Source organism: Arachis stenosperma, chromosome 1 (genome assembly GCF_014773155.1).
Source record: "Arachis stenosperma cultivar V10309 chromosome 1, arast.V10309.gnm1.PFL2, whole genome shotgun sequence".
Classification (NCBI taxonomy): Eukaryota; Viridiplantae; Streptophyta; class Magnoliopsida; order Fabales; family Fabaceae; genus Arachis; species Arachis stenosperma.
The window spans coordinates 14574960-14597032 of record NC_080377.1 but is presented as its reverse complement, the minus strand read 5'-3'; the positions used below and the strand labels follow the sequence as shown (position 1 = coordinate 14597032).

Here is a 22073-nt window from a genome sequence, read left to right as displayed (position 1 = left end):
CATTCCAGCGCTATATAGGTATCTATTCCTTAATCATGTTCACATCACTAAAACATTAAAAATCTGAATCTCTTTGAATCATTCCACTTATGATTTTTCATTTATCAACCAAATAATTCATCAGAAATATCCAAAAATAGTTACAGCTGCTAAATCTTTTTTAAGTTCCAGAGCATGTAAAAGGTGCCAAAGGGAAACCTATAATTCCTTTATAGCAATTCTATAATGGAAACAAAGAATACTATTCAGATTGGTGAGAACAGTATTAAATTGGTGAGAATGTTTAAGAATAGCATAGAATTACTAGGAAAATATAAAAGATATATAAAAAAACCAAAAGATATGAAATATATTATTATGTTCAATAATTTCATAAATAAATAACCCTCAGATTGGTACATGGATGCTCCTGAGCAAAACTATTATTAATTCCAAACTTAGGAATATAATGATTGAATGAAACCATAAGCATCACCAACGAAATATTCATAAGCATTACCAAACTATTAATTGAATGTTGAAATTAGCTTAAAACGGGCTGGTTATGTTACTTATACAGACATGATGAAACTAATATGGCAATTATTATGATTATTGGCTCACCAAATGCAATATGAACAATCACAAAATCTAAACAATTTCAAATCAATCAAGCACTTACAGGAAAAAACAGAGAGAGCATAATGTGAGATAGAGAAAGGGGAAACTTACCAGTTACTAGAGGAGGAAGACGGCGACAAAGAGGGCAATGCAGAGGTTCGGTAGCGCAGGATGGCAGCGCAGTGACACAGCGAGGGGTTCACTGTTCAGCGGAAGGATGGTAGCGTCGCGGCGGTGAGAGGCTCAGCGGGAGAGGAAGAGGGTTGCGGCTGAAGAGGAAGAGGAAGTGGGCGAGGGGTTCAGAGGAAGGTAGTGTTGCGACAGTGATAGGCTCGACGGGAGAGGAAGATGGTTGCGGCTGAAGAGGAAGAGGTGACCTCTTCTCTGTTAGGGTTGGGGGCTCAAACCTAAAGGAGTGAAGCTGTGAAGGGAAACTATGCGGCTGTGAGAACTGAGAAAGAGAAACCCTAAATTTGTAAGTGTGTATATATACTATGCACTGCGGGGCGGGTAGGGGCGGGTTTACCCTGACCCCGACCCCGCCCTGTCCCGCTCAGCCACCCGCCCCGACCAAAACCCGCCCCGCTCCGGGTCGGGGCGGGTCGGGTACCCGCGGGTTCGGGTACTCCTGCCACCCCTAAGTATTGGTTCATCAAAACACATTTTATTTTTTTTGTGTCACAAGCCCATTTTAAGTTGGAATTAAATTTTTTTATTAAAATTGTAGTGGGTTAAAATTAAAAACTGTACCAACAGTAATAAATAAAAAAATCGCTGACCATATGAAAAGAAAAAAAAAATAATTTTATGATTTTTTATTTAAAATTTGTTTGAATTAAGAAATTTTGTTTTATTATTTTTGTTTTGGGCTATTTTATTTTGAAATTAATTTTAAACTATTATAATAGAGTAAAATATCATTTTTTGTCTTCAACGTTTGGGGTAAATCCTATTTGTGTCCTTAACATTTAAATCGTCATATTTGTATTCCTAATATTTGTAAAAGTGATTCAATGTTATCCTGCCGGCAATTATACATCATGAGCTTTAATTTGAGTTTTGAAAATCTCTTCTTGAAGTTAGAATACAAATATCTGAAACAAAACCGATGATCCATTTCGAAAAATAGCTCATCAAAAGTTGAAACTAATCTCTACAACATTTACATAATTCACTTTTTCTTGAGACATAATTGAACCTAAACATAAATAGTGGGTACAATATTAAAATCGAACACATCCAATTGAGACCTAATTGAAAATGAATACATCTAAGTGAGAAAATTGAAAAATACAATCTGATTTGTTAGTATAATTGATGACAAAATAACATTGAATCACTTTTATAAACGTTAGGATACAAATAGGACAATTTAAATTTAGGGACACAAATAGGACTTATCTCAAACGTTGGGGATAAAAACAATACTTTAAGAGAATAAAATATATAATTATATAAATAGGATCACTAAATATATAAAATAAAATAGAAGAGAATAAAATAAAATAAAATATACAAATTCATGAGGAGAATAAAAAAATAGATTAACACCTAAACTACAATTATTTGAATTACAATTTGCAATTGATAATATCAAAAAGATAAACAATGAAATCGAAAGATACATAGAGTCATAGAGAGCTATATAAAACAAAATAGAGAATTTAAAATTTATCTTTAGATGAAGAGAAGATGACCACTAGACATGGAATAGAAAAAGAAGGTTGAAAATATGAAACTAAGAAGAGGATTTAAGAGAATAAATGAGTGATGGTTGGGATTTGAAAATGAAAGAAGACTAAATCTGATTAGGTTAACTAATAGTCAAAATAATAATTAAGTAAATTAATAGTCAAAATGATAAAAAGATAAATGAGTTTGGAGATTTTAATAATTGGGATTAATTTATTTGTAGTGAGATCATTTAAAATTTAAAAGGGGAGCATATTATATATGTATAATTTTTTTTGTTTAAAAAAATGAAATGAGAGTGGGGAAAGTGTCCCCATTGATAAGCGTAGGTCCGTGCTTGCTCGCAAACAAGGTCGACTACATAATCGTGGAGAGAATGAGGGTAACCTGCCGAATGATAACCATGTTGAGTTTATGGCGGCAATGACTAACCTAGCTAACACTATGCAAGCAAATGCTGCTGCGACTACTCAGGCTATGGAGAGGATGGGACATGGGAATGGTAACAACAATGGAAATGGAGAAGGTGTGGGAAACAGCTTGGGCGGTGGTGTTCCAATGATGTTAGCAACCTTTTTGAAGGTTAACCCGCCAAGTTTTAAAGGATCAACGGACCCTACTGAAACAGATAACTGGTTTCAAGCCATGGAGCATGCGTTGCAAGCTCAACATGTTCCAGAGAATCAATTTGTGGAGTTTGCAGCCTATCAGATGTTGGGTGAGGCACAGCACTGGTGGCAAAGGGAGTGCCGACTGATACAACTATAGAATGGAGACATTCCATGAAAACTGTTTCAGACTCTGTTCTATAAGAAGTACTTTCCGAAGTCGATAAGAGAAGCAAGGAAATTGGTACTCATGTAGTTGAAGCAAGAGTCTATGACCGTGGCACAGTACACCAGCAAGTTCGAAGAACTTTGTAGATTTTCAAGGGTTTGTCAGGGAGCTCCCGAGTCCTACGAAGGATGAAAATGCATCAAGTACTAAAGAGGACTCAAGGATGACATCATGACCGTTGTGGCTCCATTGGAGATTAGAAGATTCTCGGAGTTAGTGAACAAAGCAAGAGTTGTGGAAGAATGTGCTACGAAGGTGGCTTTGGCGAGGGATACTCGGGGAGGTAACAACGACCGATCCCGTGGAGAATTCTTCCAATCTAGGAAATAAAACTTCAAGAGAAATGGACATACTTTGCATCATCGCATGTTCAAGGTCAAGGAAAATTCGGGAGGAACAATAATGCTCGTTTTCACCCGGCAAGGGAAAGTGGTCAATGCTACACTTGTGAAATGCCATGGCACCTTGCTAAGGATTTCCGTCATGGGAAAAACCAAGATGCGGGTAGAAATCAGCAACCAGGCCAAGTTTTCGCTTTGGATGTGAGTGAGCGGAAGAAGTCGAATCCTTCGATGAGAGGTAAGAGTGTAAAGTTGTTAGATATGTTGCTAGGACGAAGTTTATCTTAGTTTTATCTTAAGTAACATTGCTGTTAGGGCTTATGGAACTTAGAATTTTGTTGGAGGAACAAATGGAAAAGGAAAAATTCTAGTGGATGTAGTTGAGTAATTCGGATTTTTAATGACCAATAATCAGAGTGGCGCAGCGGAAAGTGTAGGAAAAAACATCGACACGGTAGGACTATGATGGATTAAGTTGTGTGGAGTCGAACCGATACGGAGTCGATGTGAGCACGTAGGAGCTCAAACCTGAGATAGCGTCAGTATATGAACGACTCGAATTTTGGGGACAAAATTCCTAATTAGGAGGGGAGAATGTAAGAACCAGATTTTAGAATAAAATAATAAGTTATTTTTCCAAAATAGATTGAAAATTTAGGAGTCTTAATTTTAAAATTTAGAGGTGAAATTTGAATTCAGTAGAGTTTTTCGAGTTGGAAAATATAATTTTCTGTGAAAAATTGCGTAAAAATGCGTACTAGTAATTTAGCTGGCAGTACCAACTTAAGTCTGTCTGGTACTGTGTAAGAATAATAAAAATAGTAGAAAAACTTAGGAAAATAGTTAAAGTTGAAAGTTAGGCGCTAATTCTAAAGGTTTTGACCCAAAGTGGGCCAAACGAGCTAAAAACTCTAACGGGTTAGACCGTACCCAAATTGGGCCCAAACTCAACATATATAAGCCTTTTTAGTGAGCTTTTAGCTCATTCATTTGTCCTAAACACAGACACACACAACTGCCAAGTGAGAGGAGAGGAAGAACACAAGCATTATTCATTCATCACCTTCTTTCAATCATAATTTGAGCTACGGTACTCCGATTCGTGAACAGTTTGTAGCCACATGAAGCTCTCCCCGAACCCATCAATCCTAGCCAAGTATTGTAGGTAAGAACTAAAAATTTTCACTCCATTCATTAGCCCTAATAATTTCAAAAAAAAATAGGTTATAATTTTGAGTAGATTTTTGTATTTTAGTTGTTTATGTGCCACCCATTAGTGGGAATTTGTTGGGTTTCATCCCACTCTACTATGGGTAAGGTAAGCTTACTCTCTTCCCTTGTAAAATTGTGTATTTGAAAACCCTAGGTATTGATTTTTATGAATTAATTGTGTATAGCTTGATAATTGTGATATTGGGAGCAAGTGAAGTTAAGTTGGTGGCTTGATTGAGCTTGGTTGTGACCAATTGATGATTTTGGTGCATATTGATAATCGGCCAAGGTATGGCTTTGGTTCCTTTATATAATATGTAATATTTCTGGACACTTAAGCTAGTTGACCCTAAGGTAAGATTGAATAATATTGGTGTATGATTAATTATATGTGAATATATGTTTGATGAGTATTGGTGTTGTTTATAATTATGATGATTGATGAAGGATATTAATGAATTATGATGTTGTTGTTGGTGAATGGTGTTGATTATTGAGATTAAGATTGAATAATGATTATTATGAGGATTTATGATGAGATATGATGAATGTTTATGATGAGTAAAATTGTGAAAATTGTTGATGATGGAGATCTTGAGTTGGGAATTGTTGATTTTTGTTGAATTGTGGTGGAAAGATTGAGTGAAATAGAGGTTGAGTGGATTGAAATGCAATGGAATAGTAAAGTGTAGTGTGGTAGTATTTTGTGATAAATTGAGTAGGTCTTGGTTTGGTTTGGTTTAGGAATTCAGAAACTAAAGAACTTGATGTTTTTGTATAAAATCTTGTTTTTAACGAACTTTGGCGAATCATAACTTGAGTCTTAATTTTTTGAAATTGGTTGAATTTTAATTTAAATTGAAGATGGTTTAAAGAAATTTAAAATGGTATAAAGTTTGAGGAAAATAGAATTTTGTAGAGGAAGTTATGAGCGTTTAAAATATAGTGTTTACAACTAAAATTTTGCAACATTAAAATTTTTTTTAGTCTGATGCAACATGCATAAGAGAACCTGTGCAAGCAGCGCAGACATTCTCCACTACCTGGAGGTCTCGCGTACATGGGCATTATGTTTCATACGCGAGCATGTGAATTTTGGCTATGTATACGCGAGTTTTAACACGCGATGCGGGGATTCCTCTCGGGTTAGGAATCTCGGGTACGCGACCCTCATTTTTTTCAATGCGTGCATACGCATGGCAGGGGTGTGCGTACGCACAGCTCCTGTTTTGCTGAAATTTTTTTTTCACTTTTCAAGAGTTCTCTAATTTTTTAAACTTCTTTATCTACTGTTTAAGATTATTAATTAGTAATTAGACCCTAAGAATAATATAGAATGAGTTAGTGAGATAAATTGGTAAATTTCTGGATGAGTTTAAAAGACGGAGACTTAAGTTTCTGAAGTTGTAGGTGAGCGGGTAGAGTACTATATTGGAGATGACTAAGAGAACTTAAGAGGCGATGATAGTTGATGATAAATTTGAGAAAATGAAAACTAATGATGGCTATGATGAGTTGAGAACCCATAAAGGAATGATGCACTTGTTGAATGTTGAGAGTGTAACAGGCACTATACTCTTGGGTTAAGTACGATAGTGTGCAGGAAACTATATTTCTCAGTTGAATTATGATTGATAACCTTTTCTGGTGCAAGAGTGTGCCAGATAGGGATGGCAGTGGGGCGGATAGGGGCGGGTTTTTGCCCTACCCGACCCCGCCCCGCCCTCCTTGTACCCCACTACTACCCGCCCTGCCCCTACCCGCGGCCGCGGGTAGTAGGCTACTCTATCCTAACCTGCCCCCACGGTACCCGCCCCGCCCCTACCCGCCCCTATAAAAAGTAAATGACATTTTAAATTTTACACATTCATATATAAATCAAGATACAAACTTAAAATTCATAACTAAATTAAAATACAAACACAAGATTCATACAATGTCAAATAACTTAAAATTAAAAAAGAGTTCATACAATGCCAAATAACTAAATTAAAATACAAACATAAAGAAATTACATCGTTAAAATATAAAAAAGTCTTCAATCCTTATTCTTGATCACTTTCCACATCTTCATCATCATTAAAGGTTTGAAGATCAAGATAAACCTAAAAATCAAAAGAGATAGCAATTAATATATTAGTTACTATGATGTAAAAAATTAACATAAATGAATATTAAGTACTATATCACCTTTATTCCCTAAAGCTGCCCACAACCAACTTTGGCCACACATCAAAGCTTCAATTATGCTTTCTTTGAGCTTTCCGCGATGAGAAGAGATTACACGACCACTTGTACTAAAAGCAGATTCAGAAGCAACAGTAGATACTAGAATGGCATATATATATCCTTGGCTATTTTTGTCAAAACTTTAAATTTCATTTGATTGTTCTTCCACCATTTCAAAACATTAAAGTTAGGATCATTTGAAGGATGAATTTCCTCCTCAAGATAATGATCAAACTCAACATTTACACATGAACCCCTTGTCATTTTTCTTCTTTTAAGATACACCATATAATCGTCACCCCCAAATATGCTTGTATTTCCACTTTCATCAACTTCTTTTGTACCAACATGTGACACTTCAGAACTCATTTTTTGATTATATTCATTAACCAACTCCTTACAAAACTGATGAATTCTGTCAACTTGCTTGGAACATTCTATTGGATCTGGATACATTTTTCAAATTAAAACTCAACTCCAACCATCTTGTACCTAGGATCTAAAATAGAAGCAACACCCATTATGCCATGAATCTCATCATCCCAATACTTCTCAAATTTCTTCTTCCTGCTAGATGCCATATTAGCAATTAAAGAATTACTAGAAAGTTGCCATTCATCCAATGAGACTTTTATTTTACAAACCAAAGTAAAGTAAAGATTGGCCGTCGAAAATTTAGAACCAGAAAACAGCTGAGTAACATCATAAAACAACTTCAATCTATCACATATTTCCTTGGCAAGTTCCCACTCCTTATTACTTGGCACAGTTTTATATTGGTGTTCTTTCTGTCTTAACCTAGGAAAGACAGCTCTATATAACAATGCAGTTTCTAACATCAAATAAATTGAATTCCACCTGGTCGGACAATCAAGTACCAATTTCTTTGTAAATGGAATCGTTGTTTTAGCACACCAACTCACAAAAATTTCGTTCCTTTTCTGCGTTGCAGTCCAATACAATAGACTACTACGAATCTTTTCAATACTTTCCTTCACTATACTCAAACCATCCTTGACAATCAAATTTAATATATGAGCACAACAACGCATATGCAACAATTTATCCCCCAACATCAAGAATGAAGAATCTAGACGCCCCAACAGTTCATCTATCATAGCATCATTAGTGGAACAATTATCCAATGTAATAGTAGACAGTTTTCTATCAACGTTCCATTCTAACAATATTTTCATCAATATTTGAGTAAGAACTTCACTTGTATGGGGACAAGGAACATAACAAAAGCTGAAAAATAAAATAAACATGCATGCATTTTAGATTAACGAAGCTCAACGTACAAAGACAACACAATGTATAAAAGTTTATGAAATTTTTGAAGTACCTCAATAGGCACATTTGTAACTTCCACGAACTATCGATATAGTGAGTTGTGACAACCATGTAACCCTTTTCTTGATTGGAAGTCCACATGTCGCTAGTTATCGCAACTCGACTATCATTTTCATCTAGTTAAAGAGTTAACTTCAGCTTCTCATCCCCAAACATCTTCAAGATGTCTTTCCTAACCGTGTTGCGACTAGACATTTTAAATGTTGGTTGCATTGATGCAAACGCTCGCTTCAGTCCACGGTGGTCCACACAACTCAAAGGATACTCATGCAGGACAATCATTTCGGCGACACACTTTCTTGTCTTTGAAGGGTTAAACACAAAGCCATCTTCGTTTACTTTTTGCACTTGTGCTTGTTTTGCTAGAGATTCAACAATTGATGATTGCCTTGAATTCGCCACTTTTATTCTCTTACAATATCGGTCCACATGGTTTCTCAGTGACTTGGTACCATTCTTCGGATTTGCATTAAGCAAACTCTTGCAAAATTTGCATTTTGCCTTCCATTCACCTTCAACTTTTAAACGATCAAAATACTCCCAATAAGCACTCTTAACATTAGCCTTATTGTCACCTTCAACAAGAGTTGATCCTTCTGGATTCGAGGCATTATTATCCGTTGCTTGTGGAGTTTTCAAAGTTGGATTAATATTACTCTCAACTTCAATTTCATTATCGGTCGGAGCAACATTATTGCTTTGTGTATCTTCTCTAGCATTGCTAGCCATAAAATTACCTTAACAAACCTACATTGAAAACACAAAGCATATAAACTAGAGATATATAAGTGTGGAGAATGAATCACAACAATAAAGTAACAAATTCTTGTCCACAATTCAATAAACCACAATTTCAATCACAACAAGAGGAAACAATTAAAAAAACACAAAACAAAATTTAAGAATTGGCAAACTGTCATAACTGTGGATTAAGTTATCATAACTCATGACATGATAGGTTAATATGAACATTCCAGCGCTATATAGCTATCTAGTTCTTAATTATGTTCACATCACTAAAACATTAAAAATCTGAATCTCTTTGAATCATTCCACTTATGGTTTTTCATTTATCAACCAAATAATTCATCAGAAATATCCAAAAACAGTTACAGCTACTAAATCTTTTTAAGTTCCAGAGCATGTAAAAGGTGCCAAAAGGAAACCTATAATTCCTTCATAGCAATTCTATAATGGAAACAAAGAATGCTGTTCAGATTGGTGAGAACAGTATTAAATTGGTGAGAATGTTTAAGAATAGCATAGAACTACTAGAAAAATATAAAAGATATATGAAAAAAATCAAAAGATATGAAATATATTATTATGTTCAATAATTTTATAAATAAATAACCCTCAAATTCGTACATGGATGCTCCTGAGCAAAACTATTATTAATTCCAAACTTAGGAATACAATGATTGAATGAAACCATATGCATCACCAACGCAATATTCATAAGCATTACCAAACTATTAATTGAATGTTGAAATTAGCTTAAAACGGGCTGGTTATGTTACTTATACAGACATGATGAAACTAATATGGCAATTATTATGATTATTGGCTCACCAAATGCGATATGAACAATCACAAAATCTAAACAATTTCAAATCGATCAAGCACTTACAGGAAAAAACAGAGAGAGCATAATGTGAGATAGAGAAAGGGGAAACTTACCAGTTACTAGAGGAGGAAGACGGCGACAAAGAGGGCAATGCAGAGGTTCGGTAGCGCAGGATGGCAGCGCAGTGACACAGCGAGGGGTTCACTGTTCAGCGGATGAAGACTCGGCGAGGGGCTTGGAGGATGGTAGCGTCGCGGCGGTGAGAGGCTCAGCGGGAGAGGAAGAGGGTTGCGGCTGAAGAGGAATATGAAGTGGGCGAAGGGCTCAGAGGAAGGTAGCGTCGCAACAGTGATAGGCTCGGCGGGAGAGGAAGAGGGTTACGGCTGAAGAGGAAGAGGTGACCTCTTCTCTGTTAGGGTTAGGGGCTCAAACCTGAAGGAGTGAAGTGATAAACCCCATTTTTAAGGTTTATCTTGTATTGAATTTAGGGTATTTTGATAACCTTTTCTCGCATTTAACCTATGAGTTGGCATGGTTTTGTAATCTCTCCCGTATTTGTGCCTAAGTGTAAAAACATGCTTTTTAAGCCTTATTTTGATGAATTCTAGTTCTTCTTTGATTCCATAAGATGCCTTGATGTGTTTGCTGGTAATCTCAGGATGAAATAGGTTAGGCATGGATCAAGGGAGTAAGGAAGAAAGCATGCAAGTGGAGAGAAGCACAAAAAGCCAAAGAATTGATCTAGGCCATGCACGCGCATGCGCACAAGGCGCTCGCGCGCACATTGCGAAACAAGTCAGGGACGCGCACGCGTACCGTGCGCGCACGCGTCGATGACGGCACATAACCTCACTAATGCAACACGTGCCTGGCGATTTGAGAGGGTTTCTGAACCCATTTTTGGCGCCAATTGCTAAGGGAAAGGAATAAAAGGATGAAGGATTAAGGGGAAGGCATAATCATCATCATCATAATCATCATCATCAATAATCAATTAGAGAAGCATATAGAGAATATACTTAGGATTAGTTTAGAGTTTTAGAGAGAGAAGCTCTCACTTCTCTCTAGAATTAGGATTAGGTTTAGTTCTTAGATCTAGGTTTTAATCTTTGCCTTCCTCTACTTCTACATCTCAATTCCTTGTAGTTACATTCATTCTTCTTCCATTCTTTTGTTATAATCTCTCTTATGTTGTTCTTGTATTTTGTTATAGATCTAGTATTGTTCCTTCTACTCTCTTTCAATTCAATAAAGGTAATTCATAATAAATGTGTTTCTTTTGATTGTTGTTATTAAATTCTTTCAATAATTGTGTTGGATTTCATTCTTGTTATCAATTTACTAAGCTTTCCTTTTGTGCCTTCCAAGTGTTTGATGAAATGCTTGGTTGGATTTTAGTGTAGGTTTTGTTCCTCTTGGCCTAGGAAGAGTAATTAGTGACTCTTGAGTTATCTAAGTCTTTTGTTGGTTGATAATTAGAAGTTGCTAATTGATTTGAATGCCTCTAAAGCTAGTCTTTCCTTTAGGAGTTGGTTAGGACTTGAGGAATCAAATTGATTCATCCACTTGACTTTCCTCCATGGTTAGAGGTTAACTAAGTGGGAGCAATACACAATTCTCATCACAATTGAGAAGGATAACTAGGATAGGACTTCTAGTTCTCATATCTTGCCAAGAGCTTTGTTAGTTGTTAGTTTATTTCCTTTGCCATTTATAATTCTTGTCTATAATCTCAAAAACCCCAAAATAACTCACAACCAATAACAAGACACTTTATTGTAAATCCTAGGGAGAACGACCCGAGGTTTAAATACTTCGGTTTATAAATTTTAGGGGTTTGTACTAGTGACAAACAACTTTTTGTATGAAAGGATTAGTGATTGGTTTAGAAACTATACTTGCAACGAGAATTCATTTGTGAAATTCTAAACCGTCAAAAATCCAATCATCATGAAGCTGTGAAGGGAAACTATGCGGCTGTGAGAACTGAGTAAGAGAAACCCTAAATTTGTAAGTGTGTATATATATTATGCACTCCGGGGCGGGTAGGGGAGGGTTTACCCTGACCCCGACCCCGCCCCGCCCTGACCAAAACCCGCCCCGCCCGGGTCGTGGCGGGTCGGGTACCCGCGGGTTCAGGTATTCCTACCACCCCTAGTGCCAGACACTATATCCTTGGGTTAAGTATGAGAGTGTGTAGGGCACTATATCCCTAGTGTGACAGAAAAGCTACATTCGAAAGAATGTTTTGGGTTGACATTTATGGACCGACAAATGATATCCCGAGCCAATAGGACTTGCATTCATCATATGCATCTTTTATCTATTTGTATGCTTTGTTTAATTTCTATTGTGTCTAAATGTATCATATGCCTACTTGTTAATTTTCTCCATGCTGCATATGTACTTTATTTGTCCTTTACTTATTTGCATTACTTATATTTTCTACTGGATTTGAGGAGGCTCGGTAGGCGGTGACGATGAGATCGTGTGGAGGGTAGGTTAGCGAAGGCTGTGGGATACAGCGGTGCGATTGGTACTAGTTAGAAATTCCCTAAGTTTAGATAACCCTGTTATGGTTTATGGTTGAAGTTATATATTTTGTTAAGCTTGTGTATCGATGTGAAGTTCTAGGATTGCCTTTGGCTTCTTGGAACCTTACATCTTATATATTGGGCACTGTTACCATACTAAGAACCTTTGGTTCACATACCATATGTTGTTGTTGCTTTTCAGATGCAGGTTGTAACCCACCTCGGTGAGCTGTGGGATGGTGTCAGAGCGGAGGATATTTTGCTATCTCTTTGTATTTTGGATATTATGTTGTAGTTCTCTCACTTTTGTACTTTGCACTTTGTTGCCTTAGAGACCTACTTTGAGAGATAAGTTGTATATGTTGTTTAACTAAAAAACTCTGTTATGTCTGTATATGACTAGTCGGCTTAAACTCCACGGGCTGCGGCTAGTACTCTATGACTATCACACACACACACACACACACACACACACACACACATATTGATTATTATTATTATTATTTTACGTCTCATGTTGTATCTTGTGTCTTTGCGCTTTTTAGTTATCGTGTGTAAACGCTTCGCGCTTTGTAAATCCGCTTTATGCGATTTTAGCTTTTATTCCTTCCTCGGGTTTCTAGTATTACTATTTCCTTCTATATTTATTACTATATGACTTTTAGAACTGTTATGACGCTTCGTCATTCTTTGCTTTACGGCTAGAGGTAAGACTTAGGGTAATGGGGTGTTACAATGGGCATAGTAGATCGGTGTCGCCTCGAGCGTCACAGCTTCAGGAGTCGAAAGAGACAGCCCACCATCAACAGCCACGTCACGGACCACAGCATACAACTCCATGATATGTTGCGGCATTAGCCGTGCATGTACGTCGAATATTACCCTAACATGCTGATCCCCATCAATCCAAAATAATCGGTTGGTAAATCCACCGTTCGAAAAGTGTGTTCAAAAATTTATATGCAACCCGCCCAACCTCCTTCGTTCCTACTCCCCCATTTTGCTTAGCATGACTGTCTTTAGCGCATCCAGGCTATCAATCCGATAAGTGCGCAACATGACAGTCTTATCAGACTCGAAAATCACTCCTTTATCACTGTGCTGACTATTCCATTGGGATAAACCACAACAAAAAAGAATTGATTATTCTCCATCAGAACAAAATGGAAAGAAGAGAAAGAAAAGATTGGTTTGTGAATTGTGTGAGGGGAGGTATTGGGATGAGCTCTATAAATAGACTTATTCTACAACATATCTTGGTGCAGAGACATCTACACCATAATACATATATCCTGCGTGCTAAAACCTTAATTATATCCTTAACTACATCTCGGATGCTGAGGGGACATTAGGAAGCTGCGTTTATCTCGAATGCTGAGACCTCATTAAATGCACGTATCTCGGATGCTCAGTATCCGATATCAGCGCATGTTCGTATCCCGGGTGCACCCTAAATATGACTCACGATCACTCTATCACAGAACGGGGTCTATGCATTCGAGATACGCCCATTTTTAAAAAATCCTCTCAGCGTCCAAGATGTGATCGAGCATACATTATTTGTAATTACCTCACCGTTTATTCATTTTTATAAATACTATATTTATTTAATTTAAATAAAAAAATCCTCATGAGTGACATGTTGTTTTGGACTTCTTTTTCTTCGGGCCCAAAAGCCCGTGACTACCTTAATGAAGCCCAAATGGCTAAACCCTAGAGCCCAACATCCAACCGCGGCTGCTACCTATGCTCCTTCCCGTCGCGTTTGCCGTCTGGTGGTGCTCCGCCATTCGCCTCTTCTCCTACTCGTCTTTCACCGTCGTTCTGCTTTTCCCGTATCTCCTCCATTAGTCGTCGGTGGTGCTTCGTCTTCGCCTCTACTTCTTCTCCGCCGTGCCTTCTCCTTCCTCTCTCCCCTTCAGATTCAGGTACATCTTCATTCTCCATCTCCATCACATCTATTTCAAACTTAGAAACAGAATTTCTTTAATTGTTAGTGTGTTACCTGTTAGTTTGTTATTCTGTTAGTGTTAGAAATTTGATCATTGATACTCTGTTATTTTATTATGGCAGTTACTTATTCTGTTGATTAGGGAGGGTTGTGGCTGTTCAATGATTCTGATTTAGTTGGAGTGTTATACATTTTTTTCAGGAATCAAGCTGTCTGAGAATGTTGATTAGGAATCATGCTATGCTTTGTTTGTATGTTTGTGTGTGTTAAATTGTTATATTAGAATCAGAACGTAGAGTGCTTAAGCATGAATTGTTATTGCATAATTGTGAAGGATCTTCATGCACTATAGCACTAGAAAACTTCTATTTTTGATTTATCATGTGCTTTATGGTGGAATTGTGAACTTAGAATGCTCATATTTGAGCAAATTTTCTGTAAGATATATATTTTTTGTATTATGATGATTTTGTTTAGATGGAACAAAAAAAAATCGTAGTAGGTAAACTCTTACGAGTTGAGTCTAGGTAAGCTGCATGGTGTCTTGCTCTTCTGTTGTGTCTCAACTATGCAGTCTCGGGTCTGCTTTGCTGTCATGTCTCCGGCATGGTGTCTCATCACTGTTCCGCCTTTGTCGTGAGTTTGAGTCTGTTTTCTTCCTTTCTTTTGCCATTGTTCTGCCATTGAAGAGAATTACCCAAATTAGGCATTGGTTTTTGAATTTGTTTTCATGCTTCGTGATTGTTCTGCCATTGTTGTTTGTTATGCTCTTTGTGTAATGTCAGTGTGTTGTTAACTTGTTTTAAGCTAGATGATTAGGGATACAATTTATTTAGTTACAATACATAGTTGGAAACCAACTTTGCCTGCAGAAGGTATTTAGTTCAAAGCATGCATGTAACATGTATTTGTTATGATAACTATAACTTGTAAAATCATGATAACATTAACATAACAACCTCATACAAATCTTTTTTTTTTCACGCATTTCCATCTTCCAAATTCTGAATGGAAATGGTTGATTATCTAAACAAAAGGTTAAAGAGAATGAATCTAACCATTATATCTCTTTTGTTTGAACAGCTGCATAACTACGATAACTGCTTCGGTACTGATTTCTCTAAAATATGACATGATCCAATCAACAAATTCTCCAAACAGGGTGCATTAATAGAACATTTAAGTAGTGTAATCATCAAAATGCAAACGTTGTAGAATTTTCGGAAGTAGTTTTCTATTGTTGCAACTTCTCAAACACGGTCAACACAGACCTTGAAGTTCCATCCAAACTTGCTAGCACTGACAACAATAAGTGCACCATGGTTGAGAGCTATATTAAAAGAATAGAATCGATATATTTCAAAGTAAGAAGCTTAGTATGCAAGACTTAAATGGAATGAATCTAGCCTAGTCAAAAATGAAATGAATGGCAACATAGACATGCATATAGCTCCACAGGATAACAAAAAGTGCACTCTTCATTGATGGTGTAGTCATATTCCTTGTGGCCAAGGAATCATAACATTCTTCTTTCTCTTGTGTTGCAGAGGAGAACGCATATGAATTGAAGCCATTTGGAAGACAAAAAGGGGGTCAAATGTCAGCCGATGAAACTGGCCAAGTGTTCACTCCTGTTCTGTTTGTGTTAGACCTTAGGCGTGTTAGGAAGAGAAATAGAAGATTCAAATGAGAATTTAGAACCTATTTCAACAGCAACGCTCCATATTAATGAGGGTATGGCCACTACGCTCACAAAGAGCATTTTCATTCTTACCATCTCCACCAACACAAACCTCAATCGTATTACAAGCATGCTCATCTTCCAAATCTCTCACCAAAGCAAAACAGATTCACCAGCAAATCATCATCAATGGCACACACCGCAACCCTTTCTTTGCGACGAAACTAATCCAGCTTTACATTGATTGCGATGACATATCTTCTGCATTGTTCTTGCTCCATCACCTGCACCCACCTAATGTGTTCGCCTTCACCTCCATCTTGCGGTTCTACTCCAGACATGGGCAAATGCGCCAATGCATAAGAACCTATGTTGATTTGAGGGTAATGGGTGTTGTCCCAGATGGTTACGTGTTTCCCAAGGTTTTAAAGGCATGTGCTCAATCTCGGTGGTTTGAAACCGGTGTTGCGGTGCACAAGGATGTCATCACTTTCGGGTCGGAGTCCAACTTGCAAGCTCGCAATGCTGTGCTGGATATGTACTCAAAATGCGCAGATGTTCAGAGTGCTCAAAAGGTGTTCAATGAAATGTCTGAACGAGATGTTTTTTCATGGAATTCAATGATGTCTGGGTATGTGTCTAATGGGTTGTTCGAGGAGGCTGTGCGACTGTTGGGATTGATGAGAGCAAGTGGGGATTGCGAACCGGATGTTGTGACATGGAACACTATGATGGATGCTTATTGTAAGATGGGGCGTTGCAGTGAGGCCTTAAGGGTCTTTCATCAAATTAAGGATCCTAATGTTATTTCATGGACAACATTAATTTCAGGTTATGCTGGTGTTGGGAGACATGATCTTGCTTTGGGAACTTTTAGGGATATGGTTAATTTTGGGATGGTTTTGCCTGATGTGGATTCTCTTTCTGGTATCCTTGTATCATGCAGGTTTTTGGGGTCCATAACTAGTGGGAATGAAGTGCACTGTTATGGTGTCAAAGTCATTTCCGGGGATGCGTTTTACAAGTCTGCTGGTGCTGCTTTATTGACTTTATATGCCAATTGTGGAAGGCTAAATGATGCTGAAAATGTATTTGCTAGAATGGACAAATCTGATGTTGTTACTTGGAATGCCATGATTTATGGGCTCATTGATATGGGGCTAGCAAACGAGGCAGTTCAATGTTTCAAGGAAATGCAAGCAAGCAATGTAAAAGTTGATCAGACAACTGTATCTACTCTATTGCTTGCGTGTGACTTGAGACGTGGAAAAGAGATGCACGCATATGTCTTAAAACACCGTTACAATTGGGTAATTCCTTTTTGTAATGCACTAATTCATACATACTCGAAATGTGGATGCATTGCATATGCATATTCTGTGTTTTCCACCATGGCTGTGAGGGACTTGGTTTCATGGAACACAATTATCAGCGGATTTGGAATGCATGGCCTTGGCCAAACTGTTCTAAAGCTTTTGCAAGAAATGAAGGATGCAGGCATTAGCCCGGATTCGGTAACATTTTCATCTGCCCTCTCGGCTTGCAGTCATTCAGGACTTGTGAATGAAGGGATTGAACTCTTCTACAGAATGATAGAGGAATTCAGCTTAAACCCAGCAAAGGAACACTTCTCTTGTGTTGTTGACATGCTAGCTCGCGCTGGCAGGCTTGAAGATGCTTTTCATTTCATTAACAAGATGCCACTGGAACCAGATAAACATGTTTGGGGAGCTTTACTTGCAGCATGCCAAGAGCACCAAAATGTTAGCGTCGGCAAACTGGCTGCTGAAAAATTGATTGATTTAGAACCTCAAGAAGCTGGTCATTATGTGACATTGTCCAATATATATTCAAAAGCTGGAAGATGGAATGATGCTGCAAGAATAAGGAGGATGATGGAATGCCGAGGATCGTTGAAGCTATCAGGACATAGTTTAGTTGGCACTCAAAGTTAGTGATGAAGACAACTCAATCAAATCAAAATTTTGATCTTTCATCAGAAAAGCATTACAACGTAGTTTTCAGTTGTTCGCTAAGAAAATGTTGTAAGGAGCATTTAGGTGTTAGATGATGAAAATTACACCCCTAATTTTTTCATTGCCACTTTGGAGTAAAACAACACAGAATTGGATAAGTGCAGGATCTAGAACATTGTGGAGGTCCAGACAGTTTGATTGATGGTAGCTGAGTTGCGTTTAAATTGATCAAATAATTATTTACGCTGACAAATGCTGTTGATATCTCATGCCTTTTGTATGTATCATTCTTGTAGTAGGAATTTTGGAATTACCTGTATAACAACCCCTTTTTGATTTATAGAAGTCACCAGCTGCTAGGAGCTTATGGACTTGCATTCAAATAAATTGTAGCTTCTTATTTTCTTTTATTCTAATAGAAAGTTTAGCCTATGGCCGCTAAAGCTTTACTTCTGCTTCTAAACACAGAGCTCTTAATTTATTTGTGTATAAATGTTTTTTGAATCCCATTTTCTTGTTTACATCCAACTTTTTTTTTTCCTCCTTCAGTTTTTTTTTTCAGTTATTTATTTTCACTTCAGACATTTCTCTTTATTTGCTGTCTACACCAAAATGGGATTCAAATATTATCTAATCTTCCTAACATATCTTAGGTCTCATGTTGCTGCACCCCTGATTAACACTTTTATTAGTTTGGGGCTATCAGTTTGTTATTTTGATGATCATTACCAAACCAATTGAATGCCAGTAATGGTGTTAAAATATATATGATATATCCATTAATTTGAATTTCATTCATGCTGATATATGAAATTGTTATTCAATTACATTGCCTATATATTCACATTATGTGCGCATTAATTCCTTTCTCAACATAATCACTATCGCTTCTTTGTGGTTTTCTCTTTCTCCATTTCTCCCTTTGAAATTGATATGTCTATTTTGTCCTACACACTCTTATCCTGTTGGTTGATATATCTGTTCTGATTTATTCTACCTCTTTGTTGAAATGGCTCCCAAGTTTGAAATGCTTAGTGAGTTTCTCCTCCTCCTATTCATGGATCTTTTTCTGTTCATGTTAGCTTTTTCTATCATCCTATTGTTTTGTTCATCAAATGTAGCTAACTAAATGAGTTCATAGTCATGATTTCTTTTTCTATTTTTTCAAAGGCTATACCTTTATACTATTAAGTTTTCAATTCTAGTTATGCCTCCAAATTATTTGATAAAATGTCATATCTATGCTGAGAAGGGAACAAAAACTTCACATGACTGACATTTTTTTTCTTTTGTAGTTGTGTCTGATATCATATTCCCTGATAATTAGTAATTGAATGGAATTTATTCGCCTATAATTTGGAAATGAATAAGTGGGTTTTCAGCAGTTGAATCCTTACAAGATGCCTTGAAGCAATTATTTCTTATTGATGATACCATAGATGAAAATGGTGCAATTACAATTTCTAAAAGAATGGGCAGTAGTTATTTTCTTATTTTTTGCATTCTATTATAATTCGGATTATTTATTTAAATAAATGTAATAATTACTGAATTAAATAATTTTAAAAGTTATTATCGAAATCCATCCGTCTCTCTTATCTCTTTTACACTGTAAACGAGATAATTTTACACGTATTTCGTTTGTAGTGTAAACGAGATAAAGCACGTGTATGTGACACGTATATATCTTGTTTATAGTGTAAACGAGATAAGACTGTGGGACGGCTATAAATATATGTCATTGACAGTGTTTGACCGGCCCCAATTTGAACTTTTCAATCACTTTCTCCTCTCTTTTACGTCTTTTTGACCATATTATCAATAAATACGACGATGCCGTGCGCAACTAGTAACGATGGAGACATCACCAGGCTGAACGAGACTTCGCATTACGTCGGGGCAGCCGACTTTGCGGTTAGTTCTATTGTGTTGAATTTTATACAATCCCATATAGATATATATGTGTATATGTAGACATCATTAGGGTAGTCGCCAAGAACTAGAATATAATTTGTATCGTTAGGAATAGGTCATAAAATTTTGGAACTCTATTTTATTTCACTTGTATTAGATTGTTATTACATAAATATTAGTTTGGAACTCTATTTTATTTCTTATAGTTGCGTCAAATTTATAATTAGATTTTTATATTTTTTAATTTAGTTATTATACTACTTTTAATTTTATAATTAGATTTTTTTATATCAAATATATTAAAATTAACAGAATAATATTTTTTTTCAAAAACATATAATTAAAGATCTAATTATGTTATTAATTATAAATATCTTTAATTTATAAAAAAATATTTATTTAACTTTAATATTTTTTATACTAAAAATATCTAATTATAAAACTAAAACAGTGTAAGAAATTAATAAAAAATATAAAAACCTAATTAAAAATTTAGTGATATTATAAGGATCATTAAACTTCAAAGAACCAATAAAAAATTTAAAATTATTTCTTGATAATTGTGAATATATATTTTTTCTTCAGAGGCCTCGCCTTCTACTGCCCCGATGAGTGAGTCATACATTTCCTCCACCCGACACCATCGTCCCGTATCTAAGGGAGGCTGGATTCGGAGACACGGTGCCTCTCAAGGATTTCACATTCGACAATTTTCTAATTACGACATTCGTGAAGTGATGGCGTCTAGAGACCTACACGTTCCATCTTCCGTGGGGTAAGGCCACTATTACCCTGCAGGACATGGCGTACCACCTAGGACTACGCGCATATAGGGACCGAATTGGGGTGCTTTCGTGACTTCGGTAGGTGGTACCACATGGAGACATGGGAGTTGGTGGAGCGACTGCTGGGTGCCAGGCCTCCGGTGGCTCCACAGCAAGCGGTGCAGAAGAAGGAGTCATTCACGCTGAATCTCGTATGGCTGCAGGACTGTGTCCGCCAGATGCCCCTAACGGACGATCCAGAGACCCTCCGACAGTACGCTAGGTGCTACATCATGTTACTGATCGGAGGCTATCTAATGACGGACAAGTCGAACAACTTGGTCTATCTGCGTTGGCTCCTACTTCTCTGTTCTTCTCAATGGCTGCCATCAGCCTCTGGGAGAAGCGGTTTTCAGCAGCCAACTGTGATTGTGCCTCCCTGCTCTTTGTGACGAACAACTTCTACAACCGTTCGTACGTGATGCGCATGATGTCTGAAATTGGCAAGTATCGTGTACCCTTGAGAACTGCATTGATGCACTCCGACAGATTTGTTGTCATGTGATCAAACTACAGACCACTGTCGCAGTGTTGCAGTCATATCTTTTGTCGAAATGACCAGCCCAGTCCGCCATCCCTAGGGACACTCCTCTCAAGTTATCCATGTATCACTCATACCCAGCCTTGCTTGGATTGTAAGTGGTATTTATAAGGTATCTCTTGCCCTCGGTTGACCTAAAACGAGTCATGAAGTTCATGGCCATGTGTCTAATACAGTAAGCGTAGAACGCCCTAAGAGGATGCCAACTATTATCATCGATTCTTATTGCAGCCTTAATAACATGCGATCTGTCAGAGATAACCAACAGGCCTTCTTGTGGGGTGACATAGCATCTCAGATTAGTAAGGAAGAACGACCATGACTCGGTACTCTGGACTCCACAATGGCAAAAGCAATAGGCAGGATATTGCTGTTGTCATCTTGTGCCACCGCAATAAGCAACACCGCACCGTATCTGCCATACAGATGCATGCCATCGATGAAAACAAATGGCTTGCAATGCTTGAAAGCCTCAACACAGGATGGAAAATGACAAAATACTTTATTGAACATGCTACAATCATGGACCAGAAAGTGTCCGTCGTAGTACGGTACAGCCCGTAGCTCACAAATAGTTCACAGGAAATAACTCTGCAGAGCCTGAAGTTGTTTCAACACCTTGTTGTACGACTCCTCCCAATCTCCGTAGATCTGAGCAATTGTCTTCTACTTCGCCATCCACACCTTTCTGTAGGAGGGTTTGAAGTGATAGCTTTGTTGGACCGCACCTTGCAGAACAGGAATGCTGACGGAGGGGTTAGACTGTATCAACGGCAAGATAACAATGCAGATGAGACTACTATCCAACTGTAGATGGTTCT

The 22073-nt window shown here is 37.2% G+C and overlaps 1 protein-coding gene across 1 annotated transcript; it reads left to right on the top strand.

The window, feature by feature from the left end:
* Positions 1-14085: 14085 nt before the first annotated feature.
* Positions 14086-18411, top strand: LOC130961495 (pentatricopeptide repeat-containing protein At5g39350-like). Its single transcript, XM_057887429.1, has 2 exons — positions 14086-14293; positions 15864-18411. Exon 2 carries the CDS (start codon positions 16045-16047, stop codon positions 17950-17952), a length of 1908 nt encoding a protein of 635 aa, XP_057743412.1. The 5' UTR covers positions 14086-14293; positions 15864-16044; the 3' UTR covers positions 17953-18411.
* The last annotated feature ends 3662 nt before the right edge of the window (positions 18412-22073 follow it).

Bases quoted from the DNA above. Each gene is read 5' to 3' on its own strand.
- LOC130961495 (XM_057887429.1), top strand. From the start codon at position 16,045: ATGAGGGTATGGCCACTACGCTCACAAAGAGCATTTTCATTCTTACCA.